The 24,125-nt window shown below is 43.1% G+C and overlaps 1 protein-coding gene across 1 annotated transcript in view; it reads right to left on the bottom strand.

Annotated features, from left to right (window-relative positions):
- Window positions 1-10,639: 10,639 nt before the first annotated feature.
- Window positions 10,640-24,125, bottom strand: part of CMYA5 (cardiomyopathy associated 5) — a 121,461-nt gene continuing 107,975 nt past the window's right edge. Inside the window, exons 9-13 of the mRNA XM_068535565.1 lie at window positions 21,600-21,733; window positions 20,222-20,321; window positions 17,901-18,074; window positions 11,989-12,966; window positions 10,640-10,717 (exon numbers count right to left, since the gene is read on the bottom strand). Of these exons, the coding sequence (XP_068391666.1) occupies window positions 12,720-12,966; window positions 17,901-18,074; window positions 20,222-20,321; window positions 21,600-21,733 (655 nt within the window). The 3' untranslated portion in view covers window positions 10,640-10,717; window positions 11,989-12,719. The remainder of the gene's footprint in view (window positions 10,718-11,988; window positions 12,967-17,900; window positions 18,075-20,221; window positions 20,322-21,599; window positions 21,734-24,125) is intronic.

Raw genomic sequence — 24,125 nt, 5'->3', positions numbered from 1 at the left:
CATTTCTGAATGTACTTCAAAATGAAAGCTATTTTAATGGCTTAAAAGGGTAGAGGTTTATTTAACTCAAGCCACACAAAGTTTAGAAGTAGGCACTAAAGAACGGGAATGTTGTCTCAACAATGTTGTTGAGGATCCCAGCTCCCATCTTTACGCTCCTTCATGCTCAGCATGTGAATTTCATCCTCAAGGTTGCAAGATGCCTGTGATACCTCTAGGCATTGCATCTGCATTTGAGGAAGGCAGAAGGCAAAAGGCCCAAAATCAAAGAACCTACCAACTGAGTCTAGATCTGTGGAATTGTGCATACTGTTTATTTTAGTCATCATTTTCCATAGTTTCCAAAAGTTCCACAGTGATAAGTATTAAGGTTATTTTTAAAAAGAAAGCTCTATACATGTAAAAGAATGAAATTAGAACACTCCCTAACACCATACACAAAAATAAACTCAAAATGGATTAGAGACCTAAATGTAAGACCGGACACAATAAAACTCTTAGAGGAAAACAGAGGAAGAACATTCTTTGACATAAATCACAGCAAGATCTTTTTTGATCCACCTCCTAGAGTAATGGAAATAAAAACAAAAATAAACAAATGGGACCTAATGAAACTTCAAAGCTTTTGCACAGCAAAGGAAACCATAAACAAGACGAAAAGACAACCCTCAGAATGGGAGAAAATATTTGCAAACGAATCAACAAAGGATTAATTTCCAAAATATATAAGCAGCTCATTCAGCTCAATATTAAAGAAACAAACACCCCAATCCAAAAATGGGCAGAAGACCTAAGTAGACATTTCTCCAAAGAAGACATACAGACGGCCATGAAGCACATGAAAAGATGCTCAACATCACTAATTATTAGAGAAATGCAAATCAAAACTACAATGAGGTATCACCTCACACCAGTTAGAATGGGCATCATCAGAAAATCTACAAACAACAAATGCTGGAGAGGGTGTGGAGAAAAGGAAACCCTCTTGCACTGTTGGTGGGAATGTAAATTGATACAGCCACTATGGAGAACAGTATGGAGGTTCCTTAGAAAACTAAAAATAGAATTACCACATGATACAGCAATCTTACTACTGGGCATACACCCAGAGAAAGCTATAATTCAAAAAGACACATGCACCCCAATGTTCATTGCAGCACTATTTACAACAGCCAGGTCATGGAAGCAACCTAAATGCCCATCGACAGACGAATGGATAAAGAAGTTGTGGTACATATATACAATGGAATATTACTCAGCCATAAAAAGGAACGAAATTGGGTCATTTGTTGAGACGTGGATGGATCTAGAAACTGTCATACAGAGTGAAGTAAGTCAGCAAGAGAAAAACAAATATCGTATATTAACGCATATATGTGGAACCTAGAAAAATGGTACAGATGAACTGGTTTGCAGGGCAGAAACAGAGACACAGATGTAGAGAACAAACGTATGGACACCAAGGGGGGAAAGGCGCGGGGGGGTGGTGGTGGTCGTGGGATGAACTGGGAGATTGGGATTGACATGTATACACTGATGTGTATAAAATTGATGACTAATAGGGACCTGCTGTATAAAAAAATAAATTAAATAAATTTAAAATTTAAAAAAATAAAATAAAAAGAAAGCTCTAATTGAATGGGAACAAAGCAAGAATAATTTTCCGATTTTGAACTTCAAGCCCCGTAGAGGTAATTCACAGGGTTTCCCATTGGGCTGAATAACTAGAGACTCATTTCTATGCCTATAGAGGCAAAAAAGTAGCCCCGAACTTATTCTTGGGAGAGTGCAGAACAATGCACAGCTCCCCACTTCTCACATTATAAGGTGCACGCAAAGACTTTGTGTGGGGGCCCCCTAAATGCTACTCTTTGGGAGCAGAGGTGTTTCTGACCTGAAATGACTTGGGGAAAATGGCAGCATCCCACACAGCCAGGGCTGGTGTGTAGGTGTCTGCTGCTGCTGTTCAACGCTCAAATGCATATTTTATCCATTTTCTGGAGCTCTGCAGGGTAGAACTTAGCTCAGAATAATTAAGGAGAAATGCAAATCAACAAATAAGCTTAGTTATAGTTTAATTCACTGAAAGAAGACAAGTAAAAAGCATTATAAATATTTCAACAGAGGTGATTTCCTGAAAAATGCCGTTGATCAACATTTTTTTCCTTAGAAAACGACCTTTGAAATAGCCTGTGTTTTGAACGAGTCAGGTTTATTCTCCCTATCTGGGTGATAATGCTTGACCTTGAGGTTTCAATCCTTCACTCACCTCCAGTCATTGAGAAAACTAGGTGACCGGCAAACAGACTCTGTTTGGAGCTTCTGCTTGAAGGACCCAAACATTTTTCTCCTTCTGACTTACAATCCAAGGACTGTTTGGAGACAGCCCTCAAATTTTCAAGTGGAGAGAAGTAGGAAGTTGACACACAGTGATTCTGAATGGTGAGAAGGGAAATTGTGTTAAAGAAGAACCAAAACTCTATATGATTTTCAGACTTCACTTTCAACAACATTTATTTACCACCCGATTTGTACGGGGCCCTAAGCTAAAACCTAGGGTCTTCAGAGACAATCTCTCCCCCACAGGAGCCCTCCACTCCCATGCCCTAGAGTCATCCCCAAAGCCACTCCTTCTGCCTCCCTCCTTCCCCCCATCCCCAAGAGCTACACTGATCTTTGAGTCCCTCTCAGGCATCAGGCTATTTCTCACCTCCTCACCTTTACTCTACGTCAGGCACACTCTCCTCTCCCCTCCTCTTGCCTCCATAACCCACTCCCTTCAATCTGGCCACCTCCTATTCAGCCATCAGGTCTTAGCGCAGGCATTTCTTGTAAGAAAGCCCACCTAAGCCCTCCCAAGTTCCTCTGCCTACACTTTCACTTAGAACTTCTTTCCACTGAATAAATTTAAAAAGGCACAAGGAGACAAAAATAAAATATCTTTTATGACTATACCTCTGGAGTCTTGCTTATTCAACACGCTAGTGTGTAAAACTAATATTACTTGGTCACAAGATATGTTCTCTCCCTGCTTTGTACCCCATGATTCTTCAGCCTATATGCTCATTAGATCCCTGTGCTCCTGCCCTGGCCTCCTTGAAGGTGGGGATTGCGTCTTACTCATCTTCGTTCCCAGCAGGAATCAGTATGGTATCTTGATATGGTAGATGTTAAAAAATACATACTCAAATTGAACGTAGTTAAATGTAATATATTGAATTGACTCTAAATAAAGCTGGGCACTAAGCTTGCACCATCAAGGAGTCTCTATTCAGTCTTCCCAACTGGGTTTATACAAACTGGTTCAAGTTCACAGTAAATATGGAAACAATACACAATTTCCCATGACAAATTCAAGAAAAACTCTAGGCCACATAGGGAAGTTGGTGCCTTTAAAACCAGACTTTTATAGAAATGAAAACTTGGAGGTCTATTGAATACCTATCAATAATGAACTGGTTGAGTAGTCTATGATCCACCTTTCCAGTGGACTACATTTGGGCATTAAAATAGTGATGTGAATCTGTTTGTTGATGTGAGAAGATGTTCATGACATAGCTTTAAGTAACAAGAGCAGACTATGTAACAGTGATTTTATTTACATTTTTTAAAGCGTGTGTGTGTGTGTGTGTGTGTATGCGTGCGTGTATGCGTGCGCACACGCGCGTACGAGGGAAAAAAGAGAAGAGCCTAGGAGGACACACACCAAATGTTAACGTTGCTTCCCTCTGAGTGGTGAAATTAAGGATAATTTATCTTTTGCTCTAAATACTTTCCCTGAATGTTTGCAATGAGTAAAAACAGGAAAATATTAAACTTTCATTGGAGATACAATGGCCATGGATAGTATGCCATGGAGAGCATGCCAAGGTGTGTGTGAGGACACTCTGCTTTTCTGAGGGGTACACTAGGCTCTTTGATTGTAATGAGTCCCTGCATTATAGCTGAATTAATAACAGGTAAAATCTTTGCTATTGTCATATGCCGGCACTCTGCTAAGAATTTTACATACGTTAATTCTTTCATTTACATGACACAACAACCCTTCCCTGCTTTATTTTTTTTATAGCACTTATCACTTTCTGATACTAAACAGTTTACTTATTTATCTTCTTTATTGTGTGTTGTTCCTCTCACTAGAATGTGAACTTCCTGTGGGCAGGGCTATTTGTTTTGCTCACTGCTGGATCCCTATTACCTATGGCAGTGCCTGGCAACTTAGTTAGTACTCAAATAAATGAATGAATAAATGAACAACCTTATGACATGATAACTAGTACTGTTCCTTCCTTACAATGAGGACTCTAAAGGAGGCTAAACAATTTGCCCAAAGTCACACACTGTGAAGGAGCAGAGCCATGTCTCTCTCAACACAGATCTACATGATGATCTGTGTTCTAACCCACTCTCATCAGTTACAACAAATCCTTCAATGAGTGTCCTCCTCCTCCCCCCACATGCAGTCAGTCCACAGGAGAGACAATGAGATGTCACATAACAACTTTCAAGTGTGGTTTCCTTCTGACTATTAAATTGGTAAGATCTTGACATAATAGATGTTCTGTCATTTGCAATGGTCATCTAACAGGCATGATATTTTTTCAGATCAAAAGCAGGAGGAACAGGGCCTAGAAATCTAATCAAGTATTCACCAAATGAAAAAAAAAAAAAACACTAGAGCCTGGAAAATGCCCTTAAGGCATCTTCTTTTTTTTTTTAAATTGTGAGTATAAGAATTTGGACTGAATAGATAAAACCCCCAAAGGACAAGGATTTTCTCAGGGAAAAATCCTCAGGGATGGTGCAAGGAGAAAGTACTTGGAGCAGCAAACCCAAATATTTGGGCCCATGGCTGGTCATGGCAGTTTAATAATGCTGACCATTAAGATCTTGCACATAACTTGCCTTGCTTTCCACATAACCAAACAATCTTTTGACTTACACAGAGCTTCCCATGTAAAAATCTGTCAGTTCTCCTGAGCATGTGGGATTTGAGAGGTAAAGAGCCACAGGTAGTATGTGCAGCCCAACACTGACCATGGTGGGTACCCGCAGGTCTTGGAGCTCAGGGGCCTAGAGAGAGAATCCTCTGACCAGAGATGTATGTTCTCCAGCCCCTTTGGCAATTTGGTTTCTCATTATAGATTAAGCGATTGGCATCCTAAATTATCAATCAGTCTTCTGTGGACTTGATTAATGTGGGTGAATCCCTGTGGACCTGACAACCTTTGGAGCTCTGACCAATCCAGTTCCTAGATCTTCAGTGGGAAAACCAGTCCTGAATTGTAATGACAATTCTAACCTGGGAAAACCAGGCCCTTCCCCCATACACACACATGCCCACACACACATACACACACATATGAAATATGCACAACATACAGATGCACACACAAACACACTCACATACACACTTATATACACACCTGTGAGGCCCTGTTTGAGGCCCCGTTTGGCCAGGCAACTCCCTGGATGACATCATTATCTCATTTTCCCTGTAACTGCAAATTCATGCAGCTGAAAAGACATGAAACATTTCCTTCAAATTTGCTTGTATTTCTCCATCTTTGGTGGTTGCCAACTTTTCATTGAGGGTAAACAGACTCAGTTCAACACAAAGTCAGCCCAGGTACAATAGCAGTTTTTCCCCACAGTTCTGCACGAGGCTGGTTCTAAAGGCAGCTAGTCAGCAGGGCTGCTCCCCTAGAAGCAGGGAGTGAGCAGGGCCCCAGGGTTCCTGGACAGAGCTGAGAAGGGGACAGAGAACACCTTTTCTTCTCTCCCACCCACACCAGGCCCTTTCTTTGCAGGAGCTGAGAGCTGGCAAAGGCCAGCCCAGGGGACCTTTATGAAACATCCTGTTTAATGCTGAAAAACGCAACACCCAAACAAGTGAAAAGCCAGTTCTTTGAGACTGCCATTGCATTACTCCTCATACCTGTTACTTCTTGTTAACTCACCCAGAATATAACCTAAAGTCCTTACTTGGCCTTTAAGGGCATTATGAACTGGTCCCCAGCTACTGTCTGCAACCATAGCATTCTCTCCTCCTTGATTATTCCACTCCAGTCCCATGGCCTCCTCACTGGTCTTTTAACACACCCCCATGCTGCTGCCTCAGGACCTCTACACTCGCTGTTCTTTCTGTAGGGAATACTATTGCTCTGCAGATATCCACATGACCTGTTCCCTCACTTTATTTAGGTCTTTATTCAAATATCACCTTACTAGAGACGCTGTCCCGTCATACCTACAATATATAGCAGTACCTGCCTCCATTTACTCTTCATTCTCTTACCCTGATTTATTTTTCTTCCTAATTCTTATTCCCCACTGACATACTATGTATGTGTTTATTGTCTGTCTTCCTCCACTAGAATATAAGCTCCTTGCAAGCAGGGATTTTGTCTGATTTGATGACTGCCATTTTGCCAGGGTCTAGAATAGCACCTGACCCATAGTAAGTACTCAATAAATCTGTGTTGAATGAATGAAATGTGCTTCTCCTTCCCCATTTTCCTTTTTCCTATTTATTTTTCCTGAGGCCTCCAAAGTTACAAAGTCCTCAAATAACATGTTGACTCTGGAAGTGTATCATTCTCCCTGAAGTGCCTAACATGTAGTAAGGTCCTCCGTGGTGTTGGGCAGCCCAACACGAAGTCTGGGAGCTCGGGTTAGGTTGAGAAAGGATTTTCAATTATTAGCTAGTTTGTACAGAAATCCACGAAAGGGAAGATACTAAGGGATTCTAAAACCATTCTAAGGAGTAATGGCCAAATTCACCTTTGGAAAAGAAGTGCTCTTTGGTTCAGGGAATTGCTTTTAATGGACCTTTTAGTTCTGCAAAGAAAGGCCTAAAGTCTGGGCAGGATAGAAGAGGCTGAGATAGGAGGGCACAATTTTGCTCTCAGTCTATTACAAATGTGTCTACATTGGTAAGAGAAGTGTTTTTATTTTTATGCTTTCTAGTTGCACTGGCTGATCTGAAAAAAACGAAGTTTAAACAGAGCTAGAAACTTAAAGAATAAAGTAGAATGGAGAGGTTTGTCTGTTCAATATGTCTGGAAGACTGGGCTGAAGAAGGTATCAGAGGGGGCTCCTGGCAACATGAGATGCTTCACATTCAGTTTTATTTTGTCTCATAATCTATGAAGAAATTTCCCTTATTAACCCCAAGTCTTCAACAGAAGATATGTTAACCGCTACCAATGTCAGCCTTGTGTTAGCACTACCTTAAGGAATCAATGGAGACTATGTCAATGTTTTGGATGGTGAAGGTCAAATGGGACCAGGGAAGCATGAAGAAGTAGTGGGGAGGTGGCTAGAGGTGGTGGAGGAGAATTTGGAGGACAGAGATGTCAACAAGGAGAATGTAATCATTTAGAGAAATTCTTGGAAATTTGACATAGGAATCAGAATTTCTTGCAATCAATATAATATCAGTATTTGGATAGTAAAAGAAAAGGGACTCAGAGAGAATGAGAGATTTAGGGACTTTGGGGTCCCTAAAGTGAATTCTGCATCACAGAGTTCAGACTTGAATCTCAGTGGTTATCTACTTTTAAAACTTTATTTAACCATAGAAACCTGTTCATCAAATAAACTATTATATAGAACCCAGCAGGTAAAACAGAATAAAACTGAGCCACTGTGATGGAAAGGGACAGAGGTTTGAATTTATGCCCACTTGGCTTTCCCATTGGATCCCACGTTGGCCCTCAGGCCCCTCTGGGGAATCCCAGTACCCCAGGAACATAGTTTAAAAACCTTGGATCTGGAACTCAAAGCAAGAATATACTCTTTAATATTCCAGATGGTTGATCTTTCAGCCTGACTCTGAGTGCTCATTACCTGCTAAGCAGCATGTCTCTGAGCCAGCTGTCATTGATGGGGTGTTCTCCCTTCTCTTGAACCAAATTCCTCAGCCCTGGGACTTCTACCCACTTGTCCTGGAAGTAAAACTCAAAATAAGCCTATTCCTTCCATATAACAGCCCTTCAAGTCTTTGAAGACCTCTTATTTCCTTCCTTAACTTGTCTTTGTTCCAAGTTAAACATTCTCAATCCTCCAACTATTGGCAAAGTATTCTCACAGTTCATATGCTATTTGGGCACCTGAAATTACTGATATTGATTACAGAAAACAAACAGCATAGATAGAGTTAAGATCAAAACAGGGGCACATAAAAGAGGGGTACAACCACACACACTATGAGGGTAGTAAAGGAAAATGAGAGATGTTGATCTGCTACTCTGAAAACTGTACAGAAATATGTCCTCCCCCCTACCCAACCCTGCCCGCCCCTGGCACTGTGAAGTGGGCTGGAAATCAGGTCGAACTTCATTCAGCTCAGGGCTGTGCCCTGGATCACTCCCTAGTAGTCACCAAATCAGAGATACGAGGGGATGGCTATCGACAGCGGAGGCACTCAGCTCTTACTATTATTATTTTGAAAACATCCCCCAGCAGCTGGGCTCCAGAACTCAGGCCAGTAAGTGCCTAGCATGGGTTCATTCCCACTAGTCTTAACTGACCACGTGTGTATCCACACAGTTATTGATCCTTGCCTAATGCCATGGACTCTATTCACTAAAAACAAGTGACATTCTGTAACCATGGATCCATCATTTGTTTCGGAGCAGGATGTTATCAGAATGTCAGCATCGTTTAGTGGTAATTATTGGATTTATCTTAGGCACTGGCTTTGGTGGAGGCTGTAGGGGTCAGGGAGGTGAGCTGCAACACTTAGGGCTAGTTGCACAGCTAGAAAGTATGCGACCAGCTCAGTATGAGGGCACCCCACCAACCTCCCTGAAACAAAACTTCGGCTTCCTGCTACCGAGGCGCTTCACACACACCCTATTGGTGGCTTGAGGCTTGGAGACACATGCATGTTGTGCATACCAGCAGTGGGCAGACAAGGAAAACTGCACTTGACATAGGAGGGTCCTTTCAGTGCCGATCCTGCCTCTGTGTGGCTGGACCATATCCTTTGCCTATGATAAAGCTCTTCCATGAGTATAAACTGCTTCAGTCCTGTGAGTTCTTCCAGAGATGATTAATGGGTAGTTAACACAGCAAGGGTGAGAAGGGACTTCAGATACAAGCCATTCTGCGGCCTGAAGGGTGCTTCTGATGGGAGAGTGTTAGTGCTTGGTGCTGAAAGCACACAGTTTTGTAAGTGGGTGTGATGAAGTACAATACTTAGTTCTGTTGGATGTTAGGGAAGCACGTCCAGAAAAACAACAGGCACATGCTCTGGTTTGCTCCAACAGAAAAATATTTCTAATTTTGACAAAGAATGTATCCAGCCAGAGTCGCCAGGTATGTATGCAAACAGATAGAGAAGGACCACAGTGTTCGTCCTCATTTTTTTTTTTTCCCACATGCTCCTTTATTTTGGCCCTGTACCTGTTAGGGGCAACACTGTGGTTTCATGTATGTGGTTTCATGTATGTGGTTTCATGTATGTGGTTTCATGTCTTTTTTCCACAAATAGAATATTATACATGCTTCTGAATCCTAAATAAGGTCATTGGTATTGAAGAAAGAATCAAGGTATCTCACGTCTGCCAGGACTATGACAGCACTGACAACAAAACAGAGGCTTGGGAAGGAAGTCAATTCAGGAGGGAAGAGAATGTGTATATATGAATGAATGTATGTGTGCATACATGTATATTCATATGTGTACGTGTGGTATGTGTGTGAGAGAGTATGTATACACACACATAATTTTCACACACCACATATATGTAGAAAAAATGATCTGTGATTAAAAATGAAACAAAATATAATCATTTTATTCTCTTAGCTCAGGATCTGAGCTATATCTAAATCCGGGCTCTGCCACCTGCCGGCTGTACAAGTCAGTTAACTGCTCTGAGACTGGTTTCCTCATCTATAAAATGGCAATTTTTATTGTGCAAGGTTCTGACGGGGATTAAAAGAGATAATGCACGGGCTATACATGTTATTAACCATCAGCAGATTTCCAGAAGAGAAATTTTGACCACAATTTGCTAACTTCCTTTCTTTTCTCTGAGGATCTGTGTTGTGAGAAGAGGAAGGGCAAGAAGGGAATGGAACTCAGAGAAGAAGGAGCAAGGAGGAGGAGGACATGAGGAAATGACATTAACTTCACTCTGCTTGTCTGCACTGGAATAATCCCCTAGGAAGCAACCAGGAACTCGCCTATCAGTCAACAGACAAAGGCGGCTAAAACGTGATCTCTTGACCCCACTGTCCTCCCTGCCACCATCCACTTGCTATGGAGTCAGAGACAGGAGGCCACTTACCGGGGAGGCGGTGGAGGGCTGGCCACAGAGGGTCTCCAGCATCCCCTGTCAGGATGTTTTATAAGCTAAAAGTGCTGTGCCATTTCACATGCTTCTTTAATCTCATGTTTACAATTATCCTGAGAAAAAGACATCACTAAAGCATCTGAGTTGCGTAACGTGCTGACCTATAAGGGCTGAATCACGATTTGAACCTAGTTCTTCCCATTACTACACGGCTTCCTCCTCGATAACCAGAGCTGCTTCCAACTTGATGGTGGGCGCTGCTGGTGTCCTGTCCCATTCGCCCCAGCTCACCTGAGTGCACCAGCAGCTGTATTAGAGGGTTGTCAGCCCACTGTCAACTGTGTCAGGCACCTATGTTTCTTGTGCCCTTGGAGGGTTTTCTTGTGACCACAGGAGCTTGCAAGGAACACAACCTGGAAAGGCAGGGAAAGGGAATTTAATGTCTCCTAGGGTCCCCTGGGGCAATGCTCAACCAACTGGGGTTGGAGAGGAGCACTTACATTTCAGCCTCTGGCATGTTCTGAGTGGTTTCTGGGGGTGCCCCCAGCATGAGCGAGCCCCAGGTGTTCACAGTGTAATAACCCACCCATAAAACATGTCCTTCATCCGCTCTTGCCCCTTCCTGTCTCGCTTTCCCCACTTCCTCACACGTGCTTCCTCGGACACCTCCTGTGTAAAGAACCCACGCTAAATCTTTACCTCGAGATCTACTTTTGGAGGAACGCCAACTGAGTCAAATTCTAAATTCCATGTGGTTGCTGCCACTGTTGTTACTGTTTTGAATTACACTACATTCCCAGCAAAAAAAGTAATAATGACCGTGGGTTGCTGATCAGTCAGAACCTCATTAACACTTTTAAGCCTTGAAAAAACTGAAGATAGTGTTTCCCATAAAGCAACAAGTTATTCCTCCTGTTTCACTAAGTACCCTTCTTCCCAGCAGCTGCTCCAATTTCAAAGCAGGATGATGAAGGCTTTGAAGGCGCTCTGTTAATGCAGTTACAGATCCAGTTTGGGTACGCTAGCTATTAAACAATGGATTTCAGGATATATGCCAAAAGTAGGACACTGTCTCTCGACGTAAGAAAACTGAATTGGTAATGTTAAAAAAAAATCTGGGGCTTCCCTGGTGGCGCAGTGGCTGAGAATCTGCCTGCCAATGCAGGGGACGCGGGTTCGAGCCCTGGTCTGGGAAGATCCCACATGCCGCGGAGCAACTGGGCCCGTGAGCCACAACTACTGAGCTTGCGCGTCTGGAGCCTGTGCTCTGCAACAAGTGAGGCCGCGATAGTGAGAGGCCCGTGCACCGCGATGAAGAGTGGCCCCCGCTTGCCACAACTAGAGAAAGCCCGCGCACAGAAACAAAGACCCAACACAGCCATAAATAAATAAATAAATAAATTAAAAAAAAAAAAAAAAGAGCCTCTTATAAAAAAAAAAATCTGTAAGTATGATCAAAGTATTTATATTATGGAGAACAAGAGCAATCATCTCAACATGGCATTCTAGATTTATCAACTCTGCACACATATTTTAGGAAGATTTTGAGAGATTTCAATACAATATCTAAAAATGACCCACCATTTTATTTTTAGCAAAAAGAGATTCTCAGTTTCTGGTAGTTGTCTGTAACTATAGGCTGAAAATGTTTCGATTTTAAAACATACATGTGTAAAATTCTCACATGAAAATGAGCGGTAGCACAACCCACTGCAGCGTGATGGCTCTTTATTCGCAGTTTGTCCCGTCCAGAGATGCCAGACTCACAAGTCACATGCAGTAAGTTCACATAACATGTTTTGTTTTATAGACTCTAACCATTTATTTAACAAAATGGAAATTTCTAATATCTAGCACTTTTCTACATTTAAAATTTCAGGGAAAAGAGACTCGTGTTCTACCGTATATAATGATTACAAAAGAGTTCGTTATCAGCTTTGAATGGTTAAAACACTTTCTCTGCTGATTGGGACTCCGCATCCTTTAGTGAGGTGAGGTGACATTTTTCTTGTGGAAAAGGCCAGCGTTTCTTGTCGGAGAAGATGTATCACCGGCAGAGCCTTCCCTTCACTCAGACCTGTCTATCTGAGGATTTCTTCTACCAGGGAAACAGGTGGGAGTCCATTTCACTATTTTGATTCCCAAGTCAGGTATAAATCCTTTTAACTTAGGGAAAAACTCAAACGTATATAAACCAAAAGGCGGAGGTTGCTTTTTCCATCCTCTTTACTCACGTGACGCTCTGGAAAGTCACAGTTTTCTTGGTGGTTTTGCTCGCGTGCCGACCACGGTGCATGGAGCTATTACTAGCGCTAATGTGCAGAAGACGTTTTGAATAATGTCTAGCACCCACAGGAAAGAACCACGGAGCCCCCACATTTGAATTTTGTTCTTGCAAACTCTAAAAGCCAACGATCACTTGTGCCTTGCAGAATCTGGGGGCTCTATTCCCAGGTGCAAAGTGCATTTTCCGGGTTTCTCCAGAGCAAAGGCAGGGTGGACGCCCTCATTAAACCTGTGCCTGATGATGAAGAGCAACTGTCCAGTCTCAGAGTTTATAAACAGGAGCCTTTGGGTGGTGTAGTCCAGTAGGATGCCCACTCTGGCGGGACGCTCCGTCACGTGGACATCGCTCACAATGCCACTGTAGAAAAATGTGTATCTGAAATGGAATGGAATGGGAATTGAAAACTATGGAAATCTTGAAGGACCATGATAAAGAAAATCACTTGGAGAAAACCGATTTTGCAGTTGTTCACCTCAATTCACAATGAGTTGCAATAACGTGGTCCCAAATACTTTAACCAGATCCCTCCTAGATGCTAAAATGCATAGCTCTTCCCAACAGACGCGTATTTTTAATAATTTTGCTCCTTCTACATTAGGAGGCAGTCCCAGAATAACCAACATATGCCTCCCTTGTGATTTTTCTCAACATTTTAATTCTTTCCCAGCTGCCCACGTGTTTTAACTACCGCATTCATGGTATGTCATTCTTTTGAATAAAACTCCTTTGAGGCTGCTATGTACTTTAAAAAGTACCGCAGGCTTGCCTTCCATAAAGTGTATTAATTTTACCATTTAAAAATTTTGTAAGTAACTTACATAAGGACCTTTATGAAGTTTAAGAAATATTTCATTATTTTTGCCCAACTTCATCTTTTGTACACTCCCACTGCCCCAAATCAACTTTCCTTTTCATCTTCTCAGTGTTTTCTGCACCCTTACAGCCAAGGGGGGGTTGCCTTTGATTTCTTTCTTCAATTCAAACAAATTCAGTTCAACATGTAGTCACTGGGCATATCTGTGTGTCCTGTACTTTGCTAGACCTCTGCACCTCTGGGGGATATGCAGACCATAGCATACTGTCCTTGCCCCCAGGGAACCCATACTCTGCGGAGCAGGAACGAAAATTGTTGATGACTTAAACATGGGCTGGGGCTGAGACTCCAGCTTAGAGCACAGATTGGTAAAGTGTTTCCTTACACATTTAATGGACCTGGTTTAGTTGTGAAAGGAAAGGTTCAAGGCCAGGCTGGCAAGGAGAAATTGCTGAACAGAAGAAGTTAAATTGCTCTATGCAAAAAAATAACACAAGGTGGGAGTTTTCTCCTGGTAATTTTAGAAACAGAGGGTGGAGCCCTGAAAGCAGGAGAAGAGAATAAATGAGAGATGGAAGAGAAGAAAAGAGATGAGGGACAGATCTGTGGATATGATAGGTCTGAGGGTGGGAGTGACACTGGTCAGACTGGGGCCGGAGAAACTGGGTGACTCTGGTGTGGCTGAGAAGGACAAGGACCTTGAAGACCTGTGACATCTCTCTTAAAGGCCCAGAAGCTTGAGTGCAGGAATATATTTAGGAAATGGCAAGTTAGCAACTTCCTCGCTGAATGAAGCTCATGTGAAAGGGCAGAGGTTCACGGGGATGGAAGGTAAGCGAGACTTCCACAATGATAAAGGACCTCTTCAGTGCCTTGCTAATGTGAAATATGGCAGAACATTATGAAGTTTTAGAACCTGTAAAGCACACAGAGGCTGCAGGTGGCAATGATGGAGAACAGCAGTGGGCTGTTGTTGGGCTGCCTAACTTCATCCTTGGAGAACAGATGGAGAACAGGCTGGGGCTCTTACAAAAGGGGCTTGGGGAGCAGATGGGCTCACATTCAGCCAAAGAAGAATGGTCAGGACTGGATGGGGAAAAAAGGGAGAAGGCGATCTAAGCCGTCGGGGCAGCAGAAGCAGTGATGAGGTGGCAGAATAAACCTTTATGTCATGGAGAACATCACCATCTGATTGACGGGTTAGGAGGGGACATGTGAATGACTTTGAGGATATTACCTGGGTAGGTAAGTCAGAGGCCAGGCTCTAGACCTTCCCTGTCCAATATAGTAGTCACCAGGCACATGTGGCCACTTAAATTAAAATTAATTAAAATTAAGTAAAATTCAAAATTCAGTTTGTCAGTCCTATTAACCACATTTCAAGTGCTCAAGAGCCACATATGATACCATTTTTCTATTTTTGCAGAATGTCTGATTGCACAGCACTGGTCTAGAGGGTTCTGAATGCCCATATAAGCCATTTCCCTACCCTGCTTGGAAGGTCCCCGGTGCCCACAGGCCCAGCCCTGGTCAGTCCCTGAGCTAATCGCTACCATGGAGGTCAAGGAGGGAAAGACATTCCCTGAAGCCTTGGACCCACCAGTTCTACAGGGCCTGGAATTCACCCTGTCTTGTTTCTGCCTCCATTTTCTACTGAGCACATCACTTCCTCCTCCAACATGCACTCTGGCCTGAAACCAAGACTATCTATCTGCCGCAGCCTGACTCCCTCCCTATCCTTTGGACTGCTGGTCCCTGTTCAAACAAAGGTCATCCAGAAGCCTGATTCTTGACATCTGCGTGACCCTGGAACTACCTGTGCGAGGTTTCCCACCTGGGTGGACCACCGCTGTGAATCTCACTGATGGCCCAGAAAGAGCCCAGACTCCTCTCCACCCTGGTGGCTACTCCCCTCAGGACTCCTCATACTCCAGCCTGGTCACATTCTTCCTGGCTCCCCCCTTCACTGTGGTCCCACCTGAGTGTCGACACCACTGTAGATGGTTGTAGATTTTTGAGCAGAAAAGGAAAGGATGTGATGCAAATGATGTTTGAGAAATATTTGCCAGTTGTGACACATAGAATGGCTTGGAGTGGGTGGAGACTGGAAGAAGAGCACAGGCATGTTGGCTGTGGATGAAACTAGTAAAGGAAACAAAGCCTTGAACTAGAGAAGTAAGTTAGGAACAGACAGGATGAAATACCGTTGATTCTTTCTCCTTAGACTCTCTTCATTTCTCCTATCCAGTTGTGACATCTTAAAGCCTGATGCAAGTAGAATCAAGAGTAATACCGCTTGGTTTAAGTCATGAAGCGAGAAAAATGGAAAAACACAGGAGGGTCTGCTATAGCAGTACTCTCAGTAACCTGAAGGCCAGGGTGCTCTAATTTGGAACACGAAATGAGGCATTTAAGACGTGACCTCTCTGTGCGGTGACCACACACGGCACACTCCTCCTCCCAGAATCTACAGAACCTACCCTAGGCCCACAAGAGCCAAAGACCAAAGTTGTTGAACCTGCTGAATGAAATGAACAGTTCTGTTTTCTAGAGTCTAGAACTTTGTATTGGACTCTCGTCTTTGGTTTGGGTTCTTAAGGGTTCAAGTGTCTAAGGAAATTTTCATGAAATCAATACCTAGTTCCAGCTCTAAATCTACCGATTATAAACTCTGGGTTTGAATGGTTTTTCAGCTCTAGGAGGAGGCTGAATATCAATTAATCATCACGGCTCTGCCTTGATGGAATGTGACTTTAAATAGCTCTTGGAGACGGTGTCCTTATGAACCATGTCAGAGAATCAAACTCTGTCAAGTAGGATGCAGGGAGAGATGTGCAGCCAGAAATATGCAAAATCCCAATCTGTGGGCCTTTTTCTGGGAACTTGCGAGCACTGCTTCCTTTTTAAGCATTACATTTGAATAATTCCTCACATTTGATTCTTTACGATTTCTAAGTTCTTCCTTGTACCTGACTTCATGTGATGCTCACAACCCCAAAATGTAGCAGACCAGGCATCACTGTCCCCTGACAAGACAGATGAGGCACATCAGATATGCTCATTAGATTAACCAACTTCTGGTGAGTAGTCAATAGGAGGCTAGTAGAGAAAGGAGCCAGGACTAAAATCAGGTTCCTGGCTCCAGTCTCATGCTCTTTTATTAGACTATCTTGTGCGCATATTCAGTTCATAACATGCTCGCCTTATCTAACACAGGTTAACAGCTTTTTCACGTCAAGCAATTAAACAATACTAATGAGACAGGCTGGGACCTGGGACCCTTTACTGCAGCACTTGCACCTGGGCAAATGTCTTCTTGAGCAACAAAATACAAAGAAACTATAAAGGACTAAAAATAACTGCATGCATGTCCAGTTGGGGCAAATTATGAACAACAAGATACAAAAAGGCCAAAACCCAACTCCCACTTCTGAGGTGCTGGGAGCAAAAGCAGGGTACTGCTCATGATCTGTGCCCATGGCACCGCCAAGGGGGTGGGCGGACCACCTAAGTCACCCCTCCCACCTGACCCAGCAATCCTCCCCTACCCTCAGCCCATATAACGGACCAGCTCACTCCCCCTCAGGGAGCGAGCGTGGGTACCCTTTACTTGTTTTCGCTCTCTCCTGCTGCAGCACGAGTCCCAGTAAAGCCTTGCTTGCATTCCTCGTCTGGCCTCTTATCAACTTCTATTGATTAAAGAGTCCAAGAACCCAGGTCGGTAACACTAATAATATAGACCAGAGGTTAGTCAACTTTGTCTGTAAAGGGCCAGATAGTAAATATCTTAGGCTTTGGGGCCATTCAATCTCTATTACAACTAGTCAACTCTGCCATTGTAGCACAAAGGCAGCCATAGGCAATATGTAAACAAATGAGCTTGACCGTGTTCCAATAAAACTGCATTTACAAAAAAGGCAGCGGGCCATATTTGGCCTGTTGGGCTATAGTTTGCCAACCCTTAATATAGACCAACGGCGGTGGGGTAGGGGGGTGGTACTGGGGACCTACTTCTTCCTCAGTCCTGTTGACTCCTCTGTGGAGGGAGCCCTTTCGGCCTTACCCTTGTGGTCTCTCCCCACCCTGGGGTGAGCTCTGAAGGAAAAACTGGCCATGCATGTGTTTCCCTAACTCTTCCTGACGAGTTTCCTGAGGAGATGCACATCCTTCTCCAGGAACCTACTCTGCCCCGCAGGATGGGAAGCTGGCCTGGCCAAGGCTCTGTGTGGGTACAAGTCTGTCTATTAATAGGGTGCGATATAAGAAACATTCTTGCTTTCACATATGAACCACATTCTCTAAAACCGGCTTCCTCAGTAATCAGAGTAGTAGTTGAATCTCCAAATAGTTGAGTCTTTTGTTTTCTTTCTCAGCTGACTCAGAACTTGGGCAGGGAAGTGAGAGGTAGGTTATTTCTTAGGTCCCTCAGAGCCCTCTGCCTAGACATCAACTCATGACACTTTGATTAAGGGGGGAGGGGCAGGCTCCGGCTTACCTCTGCGGCTCAGAGCAGTGCATGTACCACGCGGTCTCTCCTCGTCCCAGGGCACCGGCCTGCACCGCCGAGCTGGAGCAGACACCCAGTCGGTAGGCTGGGCAGTCTGTGACAGTGGTTTCCCAGTAGTGCTGGCCACAGGCAGGCAGCTCCTCACCCAGCACTGATGGGATTCTGCAGGCAAAGTTGAGCAGGAATTGCCAGCCTTTATCTCATAAACACCAACATTCATAAATGTTTAAGCAGGATTCATAAACACAGTTTAAGCAGGCTTCTATCCTTGGAAACTGCTAGAATTTGACTAAAGACACTCATTGTTCATTGTGCCCCCGACCTTGACCTGATGGCCACAGAATTCCCCAAACCGTCAACATGCATTTGACACATTTCTACTGCCACACTCAACACACATGTATTACACATAGCATCTCTTGGAGGGACTGGGAACCAGGAAATAATTAGAATAATGGCAGGATAAAAAGAAATGGCACAATCTCTGCTTTCAAAGAGAGTGAGGAAGTATAAGGGAGGCAGGTGGAGAATTCCAAGAGAGCATGACTTGCAAAGTTTTCTTCCAAAACTTGCACATACACAAAAAGGAGCCTCTAAAACCTTCTCTCACAATGAGTTCCAGTGTCTGCTGACTTTCCTGGGCACAGAGACCGAAAAAGGTGCTGCTCCTGAACAGCAAGTGGTCTGGGGAGGCCAGAGCAGAGCGGAGTTACACCTGGGTGAACCAGGTGTAATGCTTGCGCTCCGCAGAGGCTTGTGGTCAACAGTCTTTGGGACTCTGGCCTCTTTAGATGGTAGCAGGTACACCTGAGAGGCTGTCGAAAGGTCTCTTTTTGTCTCACCTCAGCTATTTTTGTAACAGACACGGTGAAGTGAACCAAAGCGCTTTCCACTGCGGATGGGTGACCTTGTTTGCATGAATTACTCAATTTTGCTTTGAAATGGCTGCGACAGCAAGGAAGCATTTTTAATTTAAGCAGCGTTAGTATTCAGTCAGCACCCTCTCCCTCTCCCCTTTAACAGATGAGAAAGTGATTAATGCAAAGGAATGTACTTCATTTTCTCGTGTCTTTACCCAGCAACCTCATTTCAGAGAGGGGGCTACTGATGGGTCCTTGCTCTCTGGAGCAAAGCCCAGCTGCCTGATATTTATGAGCTAATTTTCAGATTAATAATAAATAAATAAAATTCTATCAAATACTAATATTACAGTTATTATCATCAGTTATTATCTATGAAGTCTTACCAACCTCCAATCTATTTCTTTTCTCTTTGATTCTTCTGAGGAATCCAAAAGAGACAGAAAAGCCCAATCTATTTCTTAAATCTTTTTTTCCCCTGAATTCACTCATTTGTACACGTTTAGCATCTCCAGTGTTCTGGGCCCCAGGCTAGATTCTGGAGATTAAAGATGCGGAAGACGAGGCTGTTGCTTGAGGACTAGTCAAAATGGAGCATCTGACAAACGACTCCACCAGAGCTCAGACCTTTCTGCGGATAAGATCAAAGGGTGCCAGGGCCCAGAAAAGGCTTGGTCATTTCCAGGAGCTGGTAACACCTGAGCTGAGCTACTGACAGATGAATAGCAGCCTGAGAGGAAAACAGCACAAGTCGCCGTTGGTGGGCTCAGGGCTATACTGTGAGAGCACCCCGGGTGCATCAGTGCCAACAGCAGCGTGTTTCACATGGGTTACAGTTTTCAAAAGCCTTTCACGTACTTTCTCCCATTTGACCATTTTGACCCTCAAAATAAGCACGAGAGAGTGCAGGCAAACTGCAGAGCAATCTCCCCACCGTGCCCTCAGTTTTCGGATTTCTTTACTTTGCTGCTTCCTTTTGTGGGAGCTTCTGGGGGATGGTGGGGGGTGGGGGGGTGGGCAAGATCCTGAAAGTCCTGCATGTGGCCAGAACCGGAAACTCAACAAAATGTCATTCTCCTGTATTCCTTTTCAAATGGATAGATTCAAAATCTGGTTTGCTGTTGAAATAATAGAAGAATTAACCCAGGCTCTTTTCTCATTGAACCAGAGATAATACCTTAAAACAGCCTATGTGTTAAACAAAACCATCTATGCTTATATTTCCAATAAAGATATTGACACTTGCTCCAAGTTTGAACGATCTCTGTCACTTTCCCCCTAGTAACGAACCATAACTGAACTGTATGTGTGTGTACCAATTTACGCTCGATATCACACATGCCAGGCATGTGCACTAAACCAAGAAAGTGCTCAGGTGAGGCCACACCGAGGTGACACCCTCAGAAGACTCTCCTGCTGAGGCACCTCGTGCTTTCTTCTCCTACTTACTCTGTCAGCCGCCTCCTCTCAGCGAAGCTGATCACCGTCCCATCTGAGGAAATCTGCAGAGCGGGGTGAGCCGTTTCCCTCAGCAGGAGAAATCTCGTTCCTATTGTAGTTAGAAAATAGGATTATAACATGACTGCAATGTCGAGCGCTATCCCTGGGCCAAGCCCCGCATTTCAGATCGTAGTCTCCCTTGCTTCTAATATCAAAATCCTCTGCTCAGTGTTTTCAGATCCACAGCAAAATTTCATCCGTGATAAGGACTAGTGAACGCCAGTGGCTGGTCACCTCCCCCGGTGTGCTTCTCCCGTACTAGCGCTCACTCTATTATGCAAAGTATGCTCCCTGCACCAGCAGCACCTACCCACCTCACTTGGAAACTAGTTAGAAATGCAGAATCTCGGGCCTGCCCCGGACCTCCTGAACCACAATCGGTATTTTAACAAGCTCCTTGGGAGATTCACACGCACATTAAAGTCTGAAGATGCACTGGTCTAACCTCCAGGAGTGGTTCTAACAGTGGACGGTACAGGCACCATTTGGAACTGCAGGGAACACACTTCTGGACAGACAGCCCTCATGCCCTCGCTTTATAAACATCAGGCTGGCCCTAACCACATCACACCCAAGGTGCGTGCACAAGTTTTTGCTGGTTAAGCAAATCACGTAATGTGCCACCCTCAATCTTGCCATCTTTGGGCCTAGCATAAGATAATAAAATGATCACTTTTCCACTCCTCATTTCTTTTCACAATAATTGAGAACAGCCAAGCATTTTTTTTGTTGGCACCATCAAGGGTATTTTCCCCAAAATGCCCTTGAACAGTTTCATCACTTTCTTGAGTTGCTCACTCATTCATTCATTCAACAAACATGAATGGGCACAAACCATGCGCTAGGCATGGGAAATAAACAGAAGAATAAGACTAGAAGCTTGTTCATAGAGTTCACAGTGTAATAAAATAAGAATATCCTCATCCCACTCTTCCCCCAACACACACACATGATCAAAACATACCCACAAACTATAGCACATTGTGAACCAAACAAGAATCATCTGAGGAGATTTAAAACACTTGTCAGAGCCCATATCCAGGTAAATTAGACCAGGATCTCCAGGAGTGGGCTCCCCACATCAGTATTTTCTTAAGCACCTGGACTGATTGCTAATGGGTGGCCAAGGTTGAGAATGTCTTAAACCAGAGAAACAAAAGAAACACCTTGACCTTTGGCCAATCTTGGGTCCTCATGCCAAAAACCTAGCCCTGCCAGCAGGTTGGGGGCATGAAGAAGTGGCCCTCTAGGATATCTTCTCTGGGTGGTAGAAGGGAAGGAATGGGAATGCTTGGAAATAGTTCTCTGTGTGCGAAGGAGAAGGTACCTCTGGTGGAAATGAGGGCAGCTTCACTCTGTTCACTTGTCCCAAATGCACTGATGGCTTTCACGTAGAGAAAGTAATTGTCATTGGGTTGGAGGTTAACTTTCAGTTGGAGTCCTTTAATTCCAGAGAAAGATCTAAATATGAAGGGAAAATAATAATTTTAAATATAACCCTATATGCTAAACAACTCATCACATTTCAATCCTGTAGTGAATGAACATCTTTTATTAACAACAAATCACTTACTTTTCCCTTTTTATGACCACCGAGTTAGCAAGCCAGATTTTATAAAATGGCCATTGTCCACTAAGTTTACTTTATCAAATCATTTCTACCTTGGTCAACTTTTGTCCAATATTGTGCCTTCCAGAACGCTCTTTGCAATAGAGCCAACCAAACTTTTTTTTTTTAATTCAGAAAATAGACTAATTTTGTGGTTAATGAGTCCCCAAGCATATATTGTTTTCTTTATCAAATTTTGGCTGAGAGGGCACTTGTGGATTAAGATGATATTAAACCAATCTATAATGCAAAAGACACCATCTCATTGACAGATCCTGAATAGTGGAAAACTTAAGGTGAGTGTTGATTTTGTACATGGTCATCATGCCAAAGCCAGCCAAGTTATAGAAACTGAAGATCTCTAAAGAAGACAATATCCTTTAGAGCAAACTTAATCCTGGAGAGAAAAGAGAATTCTAATTGCCAAATAAAATCCCCAAAGCTGCTGTTCTTAAACCTCCCATTTACATTAAAAGAAAAGTGCTGGTCGTGGTATCTAAATGGCAGCAGGCTTGGCAAGAACACTGTAACAGCCCAACCATTTAAGCACAAATGGACTTGTTGGATTTGAAGATTGGAGTTCTGAACTTGCCAATGAGCTGGAATAATTTTTGTGCCTCTTTTCCATTCTCTTGTATCTGCTTGATATCATGTCCTAGAGCATTTATACAAATAAAGTATACAAGTGCTCTTTCTTTTAGCCTCCATTTGGAGAGGCTTTGGAGAGAGTTACAAGTTAGGCTCCTTGCTAATAAAAGAAGTCCTAATCTGAGTACTAAAGAATCAGAATCCTGTTCCTGTTAGATGTGCATTGGATACTAGTCATTGAAAACAATAGTACAATAGCCTTCAAGTTCATTCTCAGAGGGAGATGCGGTTTTTTTTTTTTATCTGTTTGTTTGCTTTGTTTGTTTTTTATTTTCCTTGTGTTTGTTCTATTATTAATGAAGGTACCACAAAGTCATTAGAATCAAAGGGTGGTCAGTGTTCATTCTCAGATTGATTTTTGTTTTCAGCTTATTTCTACTTCTGTTGACTTACTTCATTCTCAGTACCTACCTTAGAGAATACCATGGAGAAGCAGGAGAAGGAAAAACTATCACTGACCCAGAAAACAGAAGAACTTAGACTTTTTAGAAGCAGAAAATCTGTACAGAGTAACAATCCCTCCCCCATCAAAGCCCCATGTCTAAAAGCACAGAAAACTCACAGTGTGTTCCTCAGCAGGAGGGGGCAGGGAGGGGAGAAGCCTGGGTCTATTTGTATATTGGCTATTTACTGCCTGCATCTGGAAAAGGTCAGTACAAACTCCCCAAACCTTATTGGTTGTTATTTCACAACCTACCACCTGAGCAGGTCCTCAGAGAGTACTATCTTTAGATGCATGGAGAATGCATGGATTGAGCCACATGTCCACTGACAGCTAATAATGCTTCAATTTATTAACAAAAAAAACCAGGTCCTATGACTGAGAATGCAATTCCCAACTAATATCTAGATTATTATTCTGGGGTAGATGTATTGCTGATCTTATTTGCATTGATGACTGAAGAGATGTTTTCAATGTACATTAATTATAACAAGCTTATTGTCTCAATAAGCACACTCAGTCTGAACTGAATTTCAGACTTCATCCACTCATCAAATAAATATTTATTGATCACTTATCATGTGCCCAGGCCCTGTCCCTGCTTGAGGGGTAAGTGACAAGGAGAGGTGAGGAAATTTCATCTCTAGAAACTGGATAGAACACATGGGTTTCATTTTGTGATAATGCAATTGTTAAATGCCAAGGATGCTGTTTTTGGGGTAAGTTTTGCTCTTAAATTTTATGAAGTCTGTCAAGGAGGAAATTCCATATATATAGTCAATTGTATGCTATGTCTTATTAGTCATTTAAAGAATAAAAGTTTACATGGTACAGAAGCCAATATATGGGATAAGATCTGCTTTCAGTGCACAAACATGTCAGGCAGACGTGACAAATATGCCTAATGCCCTCGCTGACTCTATAAAAGCACCAGGCATGAAAATGAAAGTGATATGAAATATGGTAGGGTTTTATTGTTTATAAGTTGCTGTCTTATGCTCAAGCACCAAGAACAAAGCAAAAAAGCTCAGCTACGAATGGTTCATTTCCATGTCTATTTATTGTCTGACCTCACTTGAATGTCATAAAAGCCTTCATGTCAGCTGTCCCTGCTGTTTAGCCAAATGAAAACTTGAAAAATTTTGGAATTTGAA

The sequence above is a fragment of the Eschrichtius robustus genome, chromosome 2 (genome assembly GCF_028021215.1).
Source record: "Eschrichtius robustus isolate mEscRob2 chromosome 2, mEscRob2.pri, whole genome shotgun sequence".
In the NCBI taxonomy this organism is placed as follows: domain Eukaryota; kingdom Metazoa; phylum Chordata; class Mammalia; order Artiodactyla; family Eschrichtiidae; genus Eschrichtius; species Eschrichtius robustus.
Note: the sequence above shows the minus strand (reverse complement) of the source record. Positions and strands in the feature narration are given on the sequence as shown.